Source organism: Marmota flaviventris, chromosome 9 (assembly GCF_047511675.1).
Source record: "Marmota flaviventris isolate mMarFla1 chromosome 9, mMarFla1.hap1, whole genome shotgun sequence".
Classification (NCBI taxonomy): Eukaryota; Metazoa; Chordata; class Mammalia; order Rodentia; family Sciuridae; genus Marmota; species Marmota flaviventris.
Genome location: NC_092506.1, coordinates 6,881,192 through 6,894,411, shown reverse-complemented (window position 1 = coordinate 6,894,411; position 13,220 = coordinate 6,881,192). Strand labels below are relative to the sequence as shown.

General features: G+C 54.1%; 2 protein-coding genes across 6 annotated transcripts; one reads left to right on the top strand and one right to left on the bottom strand.

Moving 5' to 3' along the window:
• Positions 1–1,124: 1,124 nt before the first annotated feature.
• Positions 1,125–3,347, bottom strand: C9H11orf68 (chromosome 9 C11orf68 homolog). Of its 4 annotated transcripts, none has more exons than XM_027944558.2 (2): positions 3,204–3,347; positions 1,125–2,531 (listed from the first exon to the last, which is right to left on the bottom strand). In XM_027944558.2, the coding sequence occupies exons 1-2, from the start codon at positions 3,323–3,325 to the stop codon at positions 1,772–1,774; spliced, it is 882 nt and encodes a 293-aa protein (XP_027800359.1). In that variant the 5' UTR covers positions 3,326–3,347; the 3' UTR covers positions 1,125–1,771. The 4 variants fall into 4 exon arrangements, with proteins under 4 accessions (XP_027800359.1, XP_027800360.1, XP_071472144.1 ...); XM_027944559.3 differs by having other exon boundaries at positions 1,125–2,528; XM_071616043.1 differs by lacking the exon at positions 3,204–3,347 and adding an exon at positions 2,809–2,891.
• A 172-nt stretch (positions 3,348–3,519) lies between these two features.
• Drap1 (DR1 associated protein 1) lies at positions 3,520–5,858 on the top strand. Of its 2 annotated transcripts, none has more exons than XM_027944416.3 (7): positions 3,520–3,822; positions 4,067–4,139; positions 4,226–4,319; positions 4,599–4,718; positions 4,817–4,931; positions 5,167–5,255; positions 5,633–5,858. In XM_027944416.3, exons 1-7 carry the CDS (start codon positions 3,781–3,783, stop codon positions 5,736–5,738), a joined length of 639 nt encoding a protein of 212 aa, XP_027800217.1. In that variant the 5' UTR covers positions 3,520–3,780; the 3' UTR covers positions 5,739–5,858. The 2 variants fall into 2 exon arrangements, with proteins under 2 accessions (XP_027800217.1, XP_027800218.1); XM_027944417.3 differs by having other exon boundaries at positions 3,523–3,822; positions 4,838–4,931.
• Positions 5,859–13,220: the final 7,362 nt, after the last annotated feature.

Below are 13,220 nucleotides of genomic sequence, written 5' to 3'. Positions count from 1 at the left end.
GCATCTCCGCTCCCTTGCTCCAAATTCCAACTTGGTGAGGCTGCTGGAGGCTGAGTCAGCTCCTGTTCGGCACGAGAGCAGCATCCAGAGGGGTGCCCTGCCAAATTCCCTGGCCCTCAACCAAGGCAGGGCCAGGCGCAGAGTTGGGTAGGCAGAAGATGCAGGAGCCAGGCTTCCAGAGGCTACAGCAGCCTGAGTGGAGCAAGGTGTCCCATGAGACAGTGTGAGTAAATGTGCTTTGTGGGTTGTGAAGCATGAAGGCAGGCAAAATTTTCTCCTCTAGGTCCAGGACCACACTCTGCCTGAAGAAGACAAAGAACAGGACCCAAGTCCCAGCTCTGCCCACTCAATGGATTACCCTGAGAAAACTCCTTTCCCTCTTGACCTCAATTTCCTTGAAAACAGGATGGTGGTCCCCTTAAAGAGTTCCTAAGAGTTAAACGGTGTAGATGGAAGTGCTTCACGAACCGGTGGCTTTTGTGATAGATAGCAGAGGTGAGGACACATGGAAAAGTCTCAGGAGACCACTTATGGTTGTATAGGTTATTCACTGAGAGAGACTGTCCAGCCAAGAGAGATTGAAATCTCTGTTCACCAAATGGTGGGCCCCAGTCTGGGACTGCCAGGACCAAGAAAACACTTTTCTCTAGAGTACACAAATGCACCCTGGGGAGTAGGAGTGGTCCCTTGGGACTTCTTGGGTCAACCCCAGATTTATGGAAAAACTGACTTTTTGGATGAAAGGAATCAGGGCTGGCTTTTCAGAAGTTCTCAGAAAAAGGAGACCACTGTTGGACACAGTGGCATACACCTGTAATCCTTATGACTCAGGAGGCTGAAGCAGGAGGATCACAAGTTCAAGGCCAGCCTCAGCAATTTAGTGAGACCTGTCTCAAAATAAAAAGCAAAAAGGGTTGGGGATGTACTTCATGATAGAGTACTTCAATTCCTAGGACTGCAAGAAAAAAAAAAAAAAAAAAAAAGGAAAAGAAAAGAGGGAGAAGGGAGATCACTGTTGGCAGCCAGGCATATCCGATTACTGGGCAGGCAGTGGGGTTTCAGGGGGCAGTCTCTCCTGGCCCAGCCTCTTCCCAGCAACCAAGCAGTTAACCACCAAAACAGTATTTTAAAAAACACTCAAGACACAGACCCAAGCTGGGTTTTATTGAAATGCCAGGAACAGGCACATGTCAAGGTAGCCAGAGAAGGGAGGATGATGGTGCAGACTGTGAGTGGGCAGGGAGGGGCAGGCCCCATGTTGCGGCCTTGCATCCCCTTTCTGCCAGGGGATGAGCAGGCACAACGAACCTCCCAACAAAATGGCATGCTCAGTCCTGCAGGGCCCCTGTCCCCTGGACTATGTGGCTCCAAGGAGAGGGAATGGAAGCACTAAGTTTCCCCCCTTGAGAGGAAGGAAGGAAAGAAGGGAAGAATGCAGGAGGAGGGGAAGGTATAGCTGGGGACGAGAGTGGCCAAGGAAGGTTCTCTTCTTGAGTATCTGCACCCAAACTGTGATCCTCTGCAGTGATGGGAGCAGCAAAGAGGAAGGCTGAGGGCTCGGCCCTCAGGGAGCCAAGCCCCAAGTCTTTTGGGGCTGGAGCCAGCCCTGAACAAAGGGCAAAAGTTCCAGGGGACTGAAGATGCAGGAAGTTACCAAGTAACCTAATCTTCAGAGCTGGGGGGTTTTGGCCTTGGGACGAGGAGGAGGAAGACAGTTGGGTCCATCCTCAGCAGGGTGGGGATAGAGGACAGTCTCCCCCATTTGGCCTTATTAGGTGAGTTCCACATTGTTGGCACGGTCCAGCACCCGAGAGCCACGCGAATTGCCTCCAAGCTGGAAACGGCTCTCATAGAGAGTAGGGCAGAGATGCCAGCGATTGGCCCGGTAGATGCCCAGGTAGGTGTAGACATCTGGCTTGTAGGTGAGCAGACACTTAATGCCTGCCGCACGGATGGCCGAATCTGCCTCCAGTACACCTAAGCGGTCCGTAAAGTCGTCCGTGTAAACACAGATGACCTGGCGCCCACCCTCCTTGGCCCGTGGGCTCACCTTGGCCACCTGAAGTCGGCCCTCAACCACAGCCCGGGCAATGCCAGCCCAGGCATGGTCCAGCTTGAAGCCAGGTGCCAGGTGAATCAGCCACTTGCCTGAAAGCACATGGTGGGTGATGGCCAGCTGGCGCAGGGTACCTGGTGTGATAGGCCGCCCGCTGGTCTGCAGAGCCTCCCAGGCTGCCTGCAGGCCCTGAACATCACCTGAGTTGGGGGTATAGCCCTGCCCATAGGCTGCAATCCAGCCCACAGGTTCAGAGTTGGGTGAACCGGGGTCCCCATAGCGTGTGACTTGGGATGGTGGGTACTTGGCCAACCAGGCATCCAGCTCAGCAGCAGGTGTAGTGCGGGCATCGAACACCAGCCAGGGGTCCATGTCAGCTGCCATGGCCTCTGCAGCCAGGTGCTCAGCAGTGAAGCCATCCTCGCGGCCACCCGGAGAGTCCTCCTCCTCCAGTTCCTCACCTGGCTCCATCCTGCTATGAGGGAATGGAATCAGGGCAGGTCTGAGACAACTAAGGCTTACTGGGTCCCAGCAGGTACAAAGTACTATACTAAACTGTGTGGCCTTGGGCAAGACTAAATGTCGCTGTCCTTATCTTTACAATGAAATAACAACCGATCCTGTCCAGTAGATTTGTTGTGAGAATGAAATGCCTGAGGTGGAGTGGGCCCCACATAAGCTATTGTTATTACTACTCTCACCGCTTACAGACCAGGTAAGCTCAGCGAAAAGGGACTTGCCCAAGGTCACACCTGTAGTGAGTGGCGGAGGAGGAATGTGAATTCAGGTGTGGGAGCAAGCAGCCCCAGCAACACCTCCTGTAGAGACCGGCTGGTATCCAAGAGGCTGCGATCTAATAGACAGAAGCAAAGAAGCACAGATTCATGCAGCCCCCCCAGGTAGGCCCAGGAGGGCGAGGCCTCCCGGGCGGACGTTCTCGGAACCATTTAAAGACTGGCACACAGAGGCCCTGAGAGGTCAGAGTGACCAGTCCGAGACCAATGGGCGGTGCCCGGACTCGAACCCGGGCTGGTTAGAACCTGCTGGAGAGCCAGGCTCTGGCCCTGCCGCGCCCGCCGCCATTAGCACCTTCGGCCCGAGAAGTGCCCCCGCTCCAGCCCTGCTGCTCCCGCCGCCCCGCAGTCACCTCCGTCCTTCGCTGCGTTCGGCGCCGGCCCAGCCTCGGGCCCGACTCCGCTCCTGCCGGGGCTCCGCGCCGCCGTCGCCGCCGCGCCCCGCCCCCGCCACGGCAGCCGCCGCCGCCGCCATCTTAGCGCCCCGCCGCCTCAACAACAACTTTATAGACAAGCGCAACCACGGGGCGGGGCCACCGGGCAGGACTGGCCGGCTGCGGGGCGGGGCCGGAGGGGAGGGGCGGGGCCGACCACGGGGCGGGGCCATTGCTGGAACTCAGGGGGCGTGGGCCTACGGGGGCGGGGCTAACGTTCGCTCTTCTGGCTTGGGGGCGGGCGGTAGTGGCGGAGCCGAGCGGCCCGGCACCGACGCACACTGCCCGGTAGGCTCCAAGAGACGGGCACTTGGGCCCTGTGAGCGGCGTCTCGACAGGAGGCGCTAGGACCCTGTAGAGAGCGGCGGGGGCGGAGCGGGCGGCACCAGGACCCGGGGGAGCTGCGTCGGGCGGGCGGCGAGCAGGCCCGGAGGCCCGGGGGCCCGGAGGCTGCGGGCGGCGGCGCTGGGCCCGGCACGGCGAGAGAGGCCCCGAGATGCCGAGCAAGAAGAAGAAGTACAACGCGCGGTTTCCGCCGGTGAGCACGTGGCTTGGCCCGGCGGGAGCAGGCCCGGGCTCCGGGGAGGCTCCGGCCCTGAGTCGGGCCGGGGGGTGGGGGGGCGGGCGCATCTGGGTGTTCGGGGCCTGGACGCCCCGCCCCCTTCCGGGCCCTGCCGGCGTCCGTGCCCCCCGCCCCTTTCTCCCGGGATACCCCTCTCGCTCCCCCCAGCACCCTTTCAGGGACCACTGCGACCGGGTCCGAACTCTGCCCCCTTCTGTAGGCACGAATCAAGAAGATCATGCAGACGGACGAAGAGATTGGGAAGGTGGCGGCGGCTGTGCCTGTCATCATCTGTATCCTGGCGGGGGCTGGCCGGGTTGAGGAGCCTGGGGGAGGGACCGGGCACCCCACTTCCCGCGTTCTCCTTGACACCACTCAGCCCGGGCGCTCGAGCTCTTCCTGGAGTCGCTGTTGAAGAAGGCCTGCCAGGTGACCCAGTCCCGGAACGCCAAGACCATGACAACGTCCCACCTGTGAGTGGCTGCGGAGCTGAGAGGGGCTGGTGGGAAGGCTGTGCCCTGATAGGGAGATGGGATGCTGCTGGGAGACCAGCAAGACTAAGAAACTGGCGGAGGAAAGCTTGGGTGTTCCACGAAGAGGGAACAACCTGAGCAAAGTAGGGAGGCTGTGGTGGAGTTGGGGAGGGGTTTTCTAGGCTCCACTCCTGACATCCAGGGCTCCTTGATGTCCCTGGCTGAAGGCCTTAATGTTTGGGCCCCACTGAAATGCCTTCACCTTCCTACCTCTTCCAGGAAGCAGTGCATTGAACTGGAGCAACAATTTGACTTTTTGAAGGACTTGGTGGCGTCGGTGCCTGATATGCAGGGTGATGGAGAAGACAACCATATGGATGGGGACAAGGGTCCTCGCAGGTGGGGGCCAGGGTCATGTGTACAGGTGGGGAAGATCAAAGCTACAGGGACTGGGGGAGGCTGGGGGGCAACCAAGGAGGGGAAAGACCTCTGGGCAGATGGACTGTACCTTCCTGCAGGGGCCGGAAGCCAGGCAGTAGTGGCCGGAAGAATGGTGGGATGGGAGGCAAAGGCAAGGACAAGAAACTGTCTGGAACAGACTCGGAGCAGGAGGTGAGTGAGGCCCCGGCCATCTGTTTTGCCCTGTGGTGATGAAAAGGGCAGCCTGTTCCAGGTTGAGCTGGCTTAAGGTCTGTTCTCAACCTTATCTGTGACTTCTTGCAACTCAGTGTCTGTATAGGTTAGCTCTGGGGGTCTATTCCTGTCCCTGCCACTCCCAGGGATCTGGGTTCCCTGATGATGGGCTCATGGCTTTTCCTGTCAACTCTGACCCCTGCTTTGCTCACAGGATGAGTCTGAGGACACAGATACTGATGGGGAAGAAGAGACACCGCATCCCCCACCCCAGACCAGCCGCCCTTCTGCACACTTTCAGAGGTAAGCAGCCCAGGGCATCAGGAGGGAGCTACTAAACTCCTCAAGATCACTTGGTTTTCCCTGTGATCTTCCTCAGCCACTTGGTTTTGTTAGTTGTAGCAGGCTTGGGGGATGGGAGGGGAGCAAATAGGGGTGCTTAAAGGCAAAAGACATTCTCTGAGAAGGTCTTGTCCCTACCCTGGTCAGAAGCAGCAGGTGGAGCCTGGGCAGGGCCGTGTGATCTGCTCTGGGTTCTCCCCTCTTTGGGGCTTGGCTCTCCATGGTCCCAGAGGGTGGCCAGCTCCACAGCTACCTCTGTGGAGGATGTGGGGGGCTCAGTGGGCCAGAATGGGCATGGGAGCGAAACCTGATTTTCCCTCCTGCTTTCTGCCCTGCAGCCCTCCGACCCCCTTCATGCCCTTTACCTCTACTCTGCCTTTGCCTCCGGCCCCCCCAGGCCCCTCAGCACCTGACGCAGAGGATGAAGAAGACTATGACTCCTAGCACCCTCTGCCCCCCAGGCCGTACCCCCTTTTAGTTGGTTTTAGTTGCTCTGGGGGGAAGAGATAAACTGTTCTTAAATTTATTAAAAAATAAATAAAAGGGAACATCAGTGTCTTCTCAGCCTGTGTTCAAGGCTTTGTGACTGTTTTCCCATCCACTCCACTGCCTTCCCATGCTCAGGGACTTTGGTTTGGTAGGTCAGGCAGCAGCTAAGTAAAACAGGAGTTGACCAGGGAAGCTGGAGGCCACAATTTGCCAGGATAGCACCAGGGATGCTGATGGAAGGAGGGGGGGCGGAGGGTGGTCTAGTGCCCATGTCAGCAGGTGCTAGATGTACTGGGGGACAGCCTGTTTCGTGCTATGTGACCCGTTCTTCTCTGGACTGCTGTGAAAGGACAGGCAAGACAAAGAGATTGGTCCTTGAAAACTGCGGGGCAGGGTAAGGCAGAAGCACAGAGAGCCTAGCAGACCCGAGGCTTGTTTTGGCCTTGACTTGACGTGGGGGCTTAGAGGGAAGGAATTATTAAGGAATTATTATTTCTTTCTGTAGCAGCTTTGGCAGGGAATGGACCTGGAGGACAGGTGAGGGGAGGGCCTGAGTAAGCCACCAAAGCAGACAAGAACCATCAGGCCCTGGGCCACCTAGCTGCATCTGGAAGGAGGAGGTCAGCTATCCAATGCTGCAGAACAGGAAGTGGTACCTGCCAGGTGTCCTTTAGCCTCAGGGGAGCCTTTACCAGCTGCTTCAGTACCATGGTGGTTGATGAAAGAGTGGGAGCTGAGGTGAGAAGCTCTGGATGAGGGGGTTCTGTGTTTGGGTTGTGAGACCACTGAAAGAACAAGATCTGGTATTTTGTTCTTATTCTGGTGGTACTGGGGGTCAAAACCAAGGGTTTTTGACCCCCAGTACTACTTAGTGCTTAACGTCTAAGCCACATCCTCCAGTCCTTTGTTTTTTATTTTGAGACAGGGTCTTGTTAAGTTGTTGAGAGTCTCACTAAATTGCTGAGACTGGCAGTAATCCTTCTGCCTCTGTCTCCCAAGTCACTGAGATTATAGGCATGTTCCACAGCACCTGGTAGTGTTTTTTTGTTTTGTTTGTTTGATATCAGGGATTGAGCCAGGGGTGCTTAGCCACTGAACTACATTCCCAGTCCTTTTTATTTTTTTAAATTTTGAGATAGAACCTCACTAAGTTGCTGAGGCTGGCTTTGAACTTGTGATCCTCCTGCCTTGGCCTCCCAAGCTGCTGGGATTACAGGCATGCCACCGTGTCCAGCTCAGTTATTGTTTTTGTTTTTTTGGTATTAGGGATTGAACTTGGAGGCACTTGACCACTGAGCCACATCCCAAGCCCTACTTTTTGTTTTATTTAGAGACAAGGTCTCACTGAGTTGCTTAGCGCCTTGCTTTTGCTGATGCTGGCTTTGAACGCATGATCCTCCTGCCTCGTCCTCCCAAACCTGGCTTAGTTTTTGTTTTTAAGATAGCAGAAACAAGTTTCCAGAGAGAGAGAGACTGAAGGGAGAATAGAATTGGTGAATTGAGGTGGTAGGCCTGAGGCAAACCCCAATCTGAAGAGGAGTTGGCTTGGGTGGGGCATTGAGGTGCCCAAAGTTTTCTCTGATGGTTAGGACCATCTGCCTTTATGTAAGGGACAAGGTAGGTTGAGGTGGCTCCAAGGATAGTGGAAATATCTGCAGCTTGAGGCATCTTGGTGTGGGGCAGCTGGCATGGACATTCAAGGAGCTGCCTCCTATTCATTCCCTCCTGCTTCCCTTGGGAGAGCCGTCTCTCCCTTACCCGACCCTGGGATGTGTGCACAACTGTCACCACACCCTGAGGTTGAGAGGTGGGCAGGTGCACCAGCCTGGCCAGGGACAGCACCCTACTTTGGCCACAGTGACTAGTGCAGGGTGGGAGTTCTAGTGCATGAGAACCCTGGGGATTTAGGTGGGACCACTGGGAAAGGATTTTGACAAGATAACTGGCACGGATGACAATGGCAGTCACACTAGTATAGCAAAGTTGGTGGGACACAAGTAGGCTGGGAGCTACTGGAAGGTATGTGCCACTTCAAGGAGCCATCCTGCCTGAGGCTGAAGCCAGTGCTGAGGACAGAGCTGAGATGTTCCAAGATAGAGATTTCTGGTGGCGTCTTAGCACCTGGATCTTGACCCTTCATATCCTTGTGTACCTGGACTTCCTAATTATATGAACCAATAAACAGTGGCCCCACAAGCTGTCAGGTTTCTGTTACTCATAACTGAAATAACTCTGGGTAAAACAGGGACCATGAACAGGAGGTGATCCCCATTGCCCCAAAAAGTGTTCTCTAGCAGTAGGTTTTTGCTGAGCAGATGAGGAGTGGGGATGGGAGAAGAAGAAAGCCGTGGGAGCCTATGGCCAGGGTCCATCCCAGGTGGGCTCTGAACAGAGGGTTCAGAAAATAGTGGGAAGGCAAAGAGGCCATGGTGCAGGAAGCAGCCCTCACTTCATTGTGGCGAAAGTCCCTAGGAGGCACCCATGGCAGCTGGCCGGACCCTCTGGGTTCTCAGCCTTTTGGTTGAACCTTGAGGCAGAGTGTGTAGAACTGGAACCTCTGGAGCCAGGACCTGGTTCAAGTCAGGACTTGTGTGCCTCAGGTTCTCAGCTGTGGAGTGGGCTAGTTATATTACCTTTGTTAGGTATGTGTGCTATGCAACAGTTTGTCGTCACCCCTGAATGAAGGCAAGCTTATCAATTTAACAGACCCGATCTATAGAGGCTCAAATGCAATGGCAGTTTGTATCTTGCCTACATAAGGTTCATAATGGGATTTATCTGACCAATGGATGACACTTGTCTAAGGAGACTTTAGGGCTTAAGCTCCTGTGGCCCTGCCATCCTCAGCCCATGATTTCCAGGCTCAGACACCCATGAAGTGATCCAGTGCCTCTGCTCACCTCCCACAGACGAGGGCTGATCACAGTTCCCCTCCTGAGACACCAGCCATTTTCTGCCACAGGACCTCTCAGACCAGTGGAAAGGGCCTGGCCCAGCCTTCAGCAAGTGTCAGAGTGAGAGGGCCCTGGGGAGATGGTGCTCCTGGCTGGGTCAGGCCTCTGGGTGCCTGGCAGTGGGTGAAGATGGCCATAGTCCCATGGGCCCCACCAAACACCAGAAAGGGGCAGCCACAGTGCCCTGCCTACAGAGCTTTGCTGGGGAACAGATGATTCCATTCTTTAGCCACCAGGGAGCCAGGAGCCTGGCTCCTCAAACCAAGTCCTGTCTGATAACAGCCTGGCCTTGGCTATGCCGTGGTGTGTTAAATGTGACCAGACGTGTGAAATGGGGAGCAATTTCCAAGGCCAGTGTGGCAGCCAAGGACTGTGACCTTCCCCCAGATGGAGGGCCCCTCTGCAGCAGCACTTATTGAGCACCCATCATCATTACTCAACGTCACCCACCCAGACACCTGAAAAGAGAAAGTGACCTCACCGAGGAGATGGTGTCACAGAGCTCATAGTGCTTTTGGAAATGTCAATGGGGACAACCACCTTGGAAAGGCATTTGGCTGTAACTACAGGTTTTCCCTGTGACCCTACAGTTCCACTCCTAGGTATCTTACCAAGAGAAGTGAGGGCACATGTCCACCAAAGACATGAGAGTGTTCATAACCCTAGAAACAGCCCAGCTCCCATCAAGAAGAACATGAGTGGATACATGGCAGCCTGTGAGTGCTAGAAGAGCAGGGAGGAGCAGGCCCCTGTTCCTCAGCGTGGGTAAATCCCGTGGACGTTATGTTGAGCAAAAGCGGCTCAATGGCAGGGAACACTAATGATGTAATTCATTTAAATGAGATTGGTGCAGACAGAAGTCAGTATAGTAGTTACCTAAGGGTGGGGATTGGCTGGGAGGGGGCACAGGGAACCTTCTGGAAATACTGTATAACTTGAACTGCATGGTGGTTATATACAAAGTTACATCCAGCTGTATACTTAGGATTTGTGTACTTTTATGGTATCCTCATAAAAATTTTATTCATTTATTCTACCTACCTACCTACCTACCAAGAATCTATTATCTGTCAAGCAGTGTTCTAGGTAGTAGTGATTATTATGAACAGAATGTTCTTGGAGTGTTTCTGAAGGGGAAAGACAGACGATAAAGAACAGAAATAGCATGTCAGATGGAGATTTGTGCTGTGAGGAAAATAAAGCAAAATAAGAGAGGCCTGGGGAGTCCAGGCAGGAAGGGTGGCCCAGCACCCTGTTCCAGGTCCAGAGGTGGCCTGAATGAGATGAGAATGAATAGAAGGTTCCAGGGTGAGGAGTGAGTGGGCCACCCAGCTCTCTGTGGGGAGAGAGAGAGCTCCAGGCAGAGGGAACAGCAGGGCAGGAGCTGGGCAGGTTGGGCGGCTTCTGTGGGTTCCTCTGTGGTCTTCTGCTCCCACTTCCTCAGCCACCAGCCAAGCCTACTCAGGCCCATCTTGGCTGAGGAGTGTCTTTGTGGTGCTGGCAGCTCCTCGGGATCCAGAGCTTTGTGGAGGGGGAGGGCGACCTTGTGGAGGTCCTACCTCACACCTGCCCAGGGTGCTGCTTGTCCTGGGGCCCCAGAGACCAAGGAGGAAAGCTGAGGAGGGCAGTGGCCTCACCCACCTGGCCTCTACTGGCCTCTTCCCTGCCCTGGAGGGTAGAGGCCTTCCCTTCCCCTCTCTGGGCTCTACCTTCTACCCACCCCGCCCCTGTGGCAGCAGCTCCTTCCCTGTGCTGTTAGTTAGATCTGAGGCCACTATAGGTTTCCTGCCTCTGCCCTTCTCAAGGGGAAGCAGCTTCACCCCCACTTTAGACAGAGAAGTGAGGCGACTTCTTGGCAAAGAGGCAGACAATGGCCAGCACAGGACTGTGCCTGGCCCAGCATGTAGGGAGGTGGAGTTAGCAATCTTCCCCACCCTGGACCTGCTGCTGTTCCTTCTCAGGTGCAGTGGCACTCAGCTCCAGGACATGGAAGCGACCAAGTTCCCACTGTTAGGCTGTGGGCCTTGTGATAGGGGAATGGCATCCATGATCTAGGTGCTCCACCAGGGTCCTGATCCCTCCTTGCCTTGGTGTAGGGCCTTTGGTGACAGGGAGTCAGGACTCTCTCTGGGGCTCCTGATAGCTGAGAGTGAGCAGGGCCATGTGACGCCCACCTCCTATCATCAGGGAGAGCCATCTTTATTCTGAAATCAGTCTTCCTGTTGTATGTGTTTGTGTGTGTGTGTTCAAATGTCATTTTTAAAACATGGAATAAGGGCTGAGCTTTCTGCACCCATACAGGTAATCAGGAGAGTTGCAAAAGAAAGCAAGATCCTATATGACGGCCATCAGACCGGCGAGGACAGGTCAAATGAACCACCTGGCAGTGACCATGTGGTAAAGGGCAGTGTGGTGTCTTGGGAATGGAAATAGAGGACAGTTGGCAGTGAAATGACCCCAGCATGTCCCCTCTTGGGTAGAACTCTCACATATAGAAAGATATGTCCTAGGCCTGTTAGACAAGGCAAAGTCACTGGGGAACTTCATGGCGGCATCTGTTTCCAGCTGAGAGAAGCCGCAGGGAGCAGGCATGGGGGTGTAGCACAGGGACTGCGGATCTCCAGCACAGCACCACTTGTGGAAAACACAGGGGTATGCAACAAGCCTGAATGTTTCTGCCAGTTACTCTGTGACCTTGGGCAAATGACTTAAGCTCTCTTACTTCAGTTTCCTTATCTATACAATGGGGACAATAAGTAGATCTCTTATGGGGACTGAGCTGATATATGAGATATGATACCTGAAGTGCCTAGCACAGTGCCTGGCATACATAGCACCCAATCCATGGTGCTCCCTGTTTCCCACATATCTGGAAATCAGTGCCTGGAAGGCAGATTGGAGGTGCCTTGGGGGGCAGGTCTGGGGGTTGCTCAGTGGTAGAGGCTTATGCATGAGGCCCTGGATGCCCTCTTCAACACCATAAGATGTGGGTATACTTTGCCAGTGATCTTTAAGAATGAGCTAAACCAGTTTATCTTCAGGATTAAGGGCCCAGTAAATGGTGGCCCTGAGCATTTGCTCTGTGCAGGGCTTTGTCCCATGCTCCTGGGAGGTGAGTGCAGGGAAAGACATAGCTCCTGTCCTGCGTGCATGCCAGTCCAGTTGGTCAGTGGGTGACAGGCAGGTGGTAAACAAATCTCTAACCCTGAATGCTGGGGTGAAAAGGGCTGCAAAGGGGCTGGGTGTGGCCTAGCACGTGGTGGCCCTAAGTACAATCTTCAGCAGCAAAAAAGTAAATAAATAGAATACAGGCCAGAAGGTACTAACCTGTTTGTTCTGGTAACCCAGGAGGACAATAGTGTTGAAGTAGCAACACCTGTGCGGAAGCAGGGCAGGGACAGAAGTCCCTACTTTCAGCCGCAGATCCTCCCCCAACCTGGTGTCTCTCCCCTCCTCTGGTTCCTGGTGTCCCCTCCGTTCCCCCTACTCCAACTCCTAGACCTTGTCTAGAATCACATTCACCATTGCTGGGAAGCTGATCGGTTTCAGGATAGAGGACTGATGCTGGGGTAAGGGCCTGGCCCTCCATCTGTCCTGGGAAGGTCCCTCTGCATGGCTCATCTGGCCCACTCTCCCCAGGGGTCCACCTGCTACCGTGAAGAGGAAGCTAGCATCCTGTTAAGAGTTTGTCCTTGGGTGTGATATTCCTTGTATTTTAATTCTAGCACCACTCTTGGTGGCCTCTTGTCTCTAGTACCCCAACCTCTCTGTTTCAGTTTCCTTAATAAAATGGGCATCATAATTTTCCTGCCTCCTAGTGTTGTCTCGAGGATTTTGTGATTTTTATAAAGATCTGTTGGAATTCAGCCCTGAATGAACCCAGTCCCTGGAACATTTGCACCATTTACATTTTCTTCTTTTTTATTTTCTATTTTATTTGTTTATTTGGTACTGGGGATTGAAACCCGTGGTGCTTAACCACTGAGCCACATCCTCATCCCTTTTTGTATTTTAGAGATAGGGTCTCACTAAGTTGCTGGCTTTGAACTTGGGATCATCCTTCCTTAGCCTCCAGAGCAGCTGGGATTACAGGTGTGCACCACTGTGCCCGGCTCGTTTTCTTTTTTTTCTATTTTAATCATTTTTAAGTGTGTGGTTCAGTTGCATTCACATTGTGGTGTGACTATGGCCACCATTCATCTCCAGAACTTTATTATTCCAACTGAAACTTTGTCCCCATTAATGACTTGGCACACCCTGCCCTCAATCCCTGGTAACCACCCTCTGCTCTCTGTCCACCCCAGATGCCTCATGTGAATGAAATTGCACTGTATGTGTCCTTCTGTGGCCTGCTTTACTTGGCACAGTATCTTTCAGGTTCAAACATGCTGGAGTTTATGTCAGAATTTCCTTCCTTGGTAAAGGCTGAGTAATATTCCTTGTGTATATATATATACATATATATATATATACACACACACAC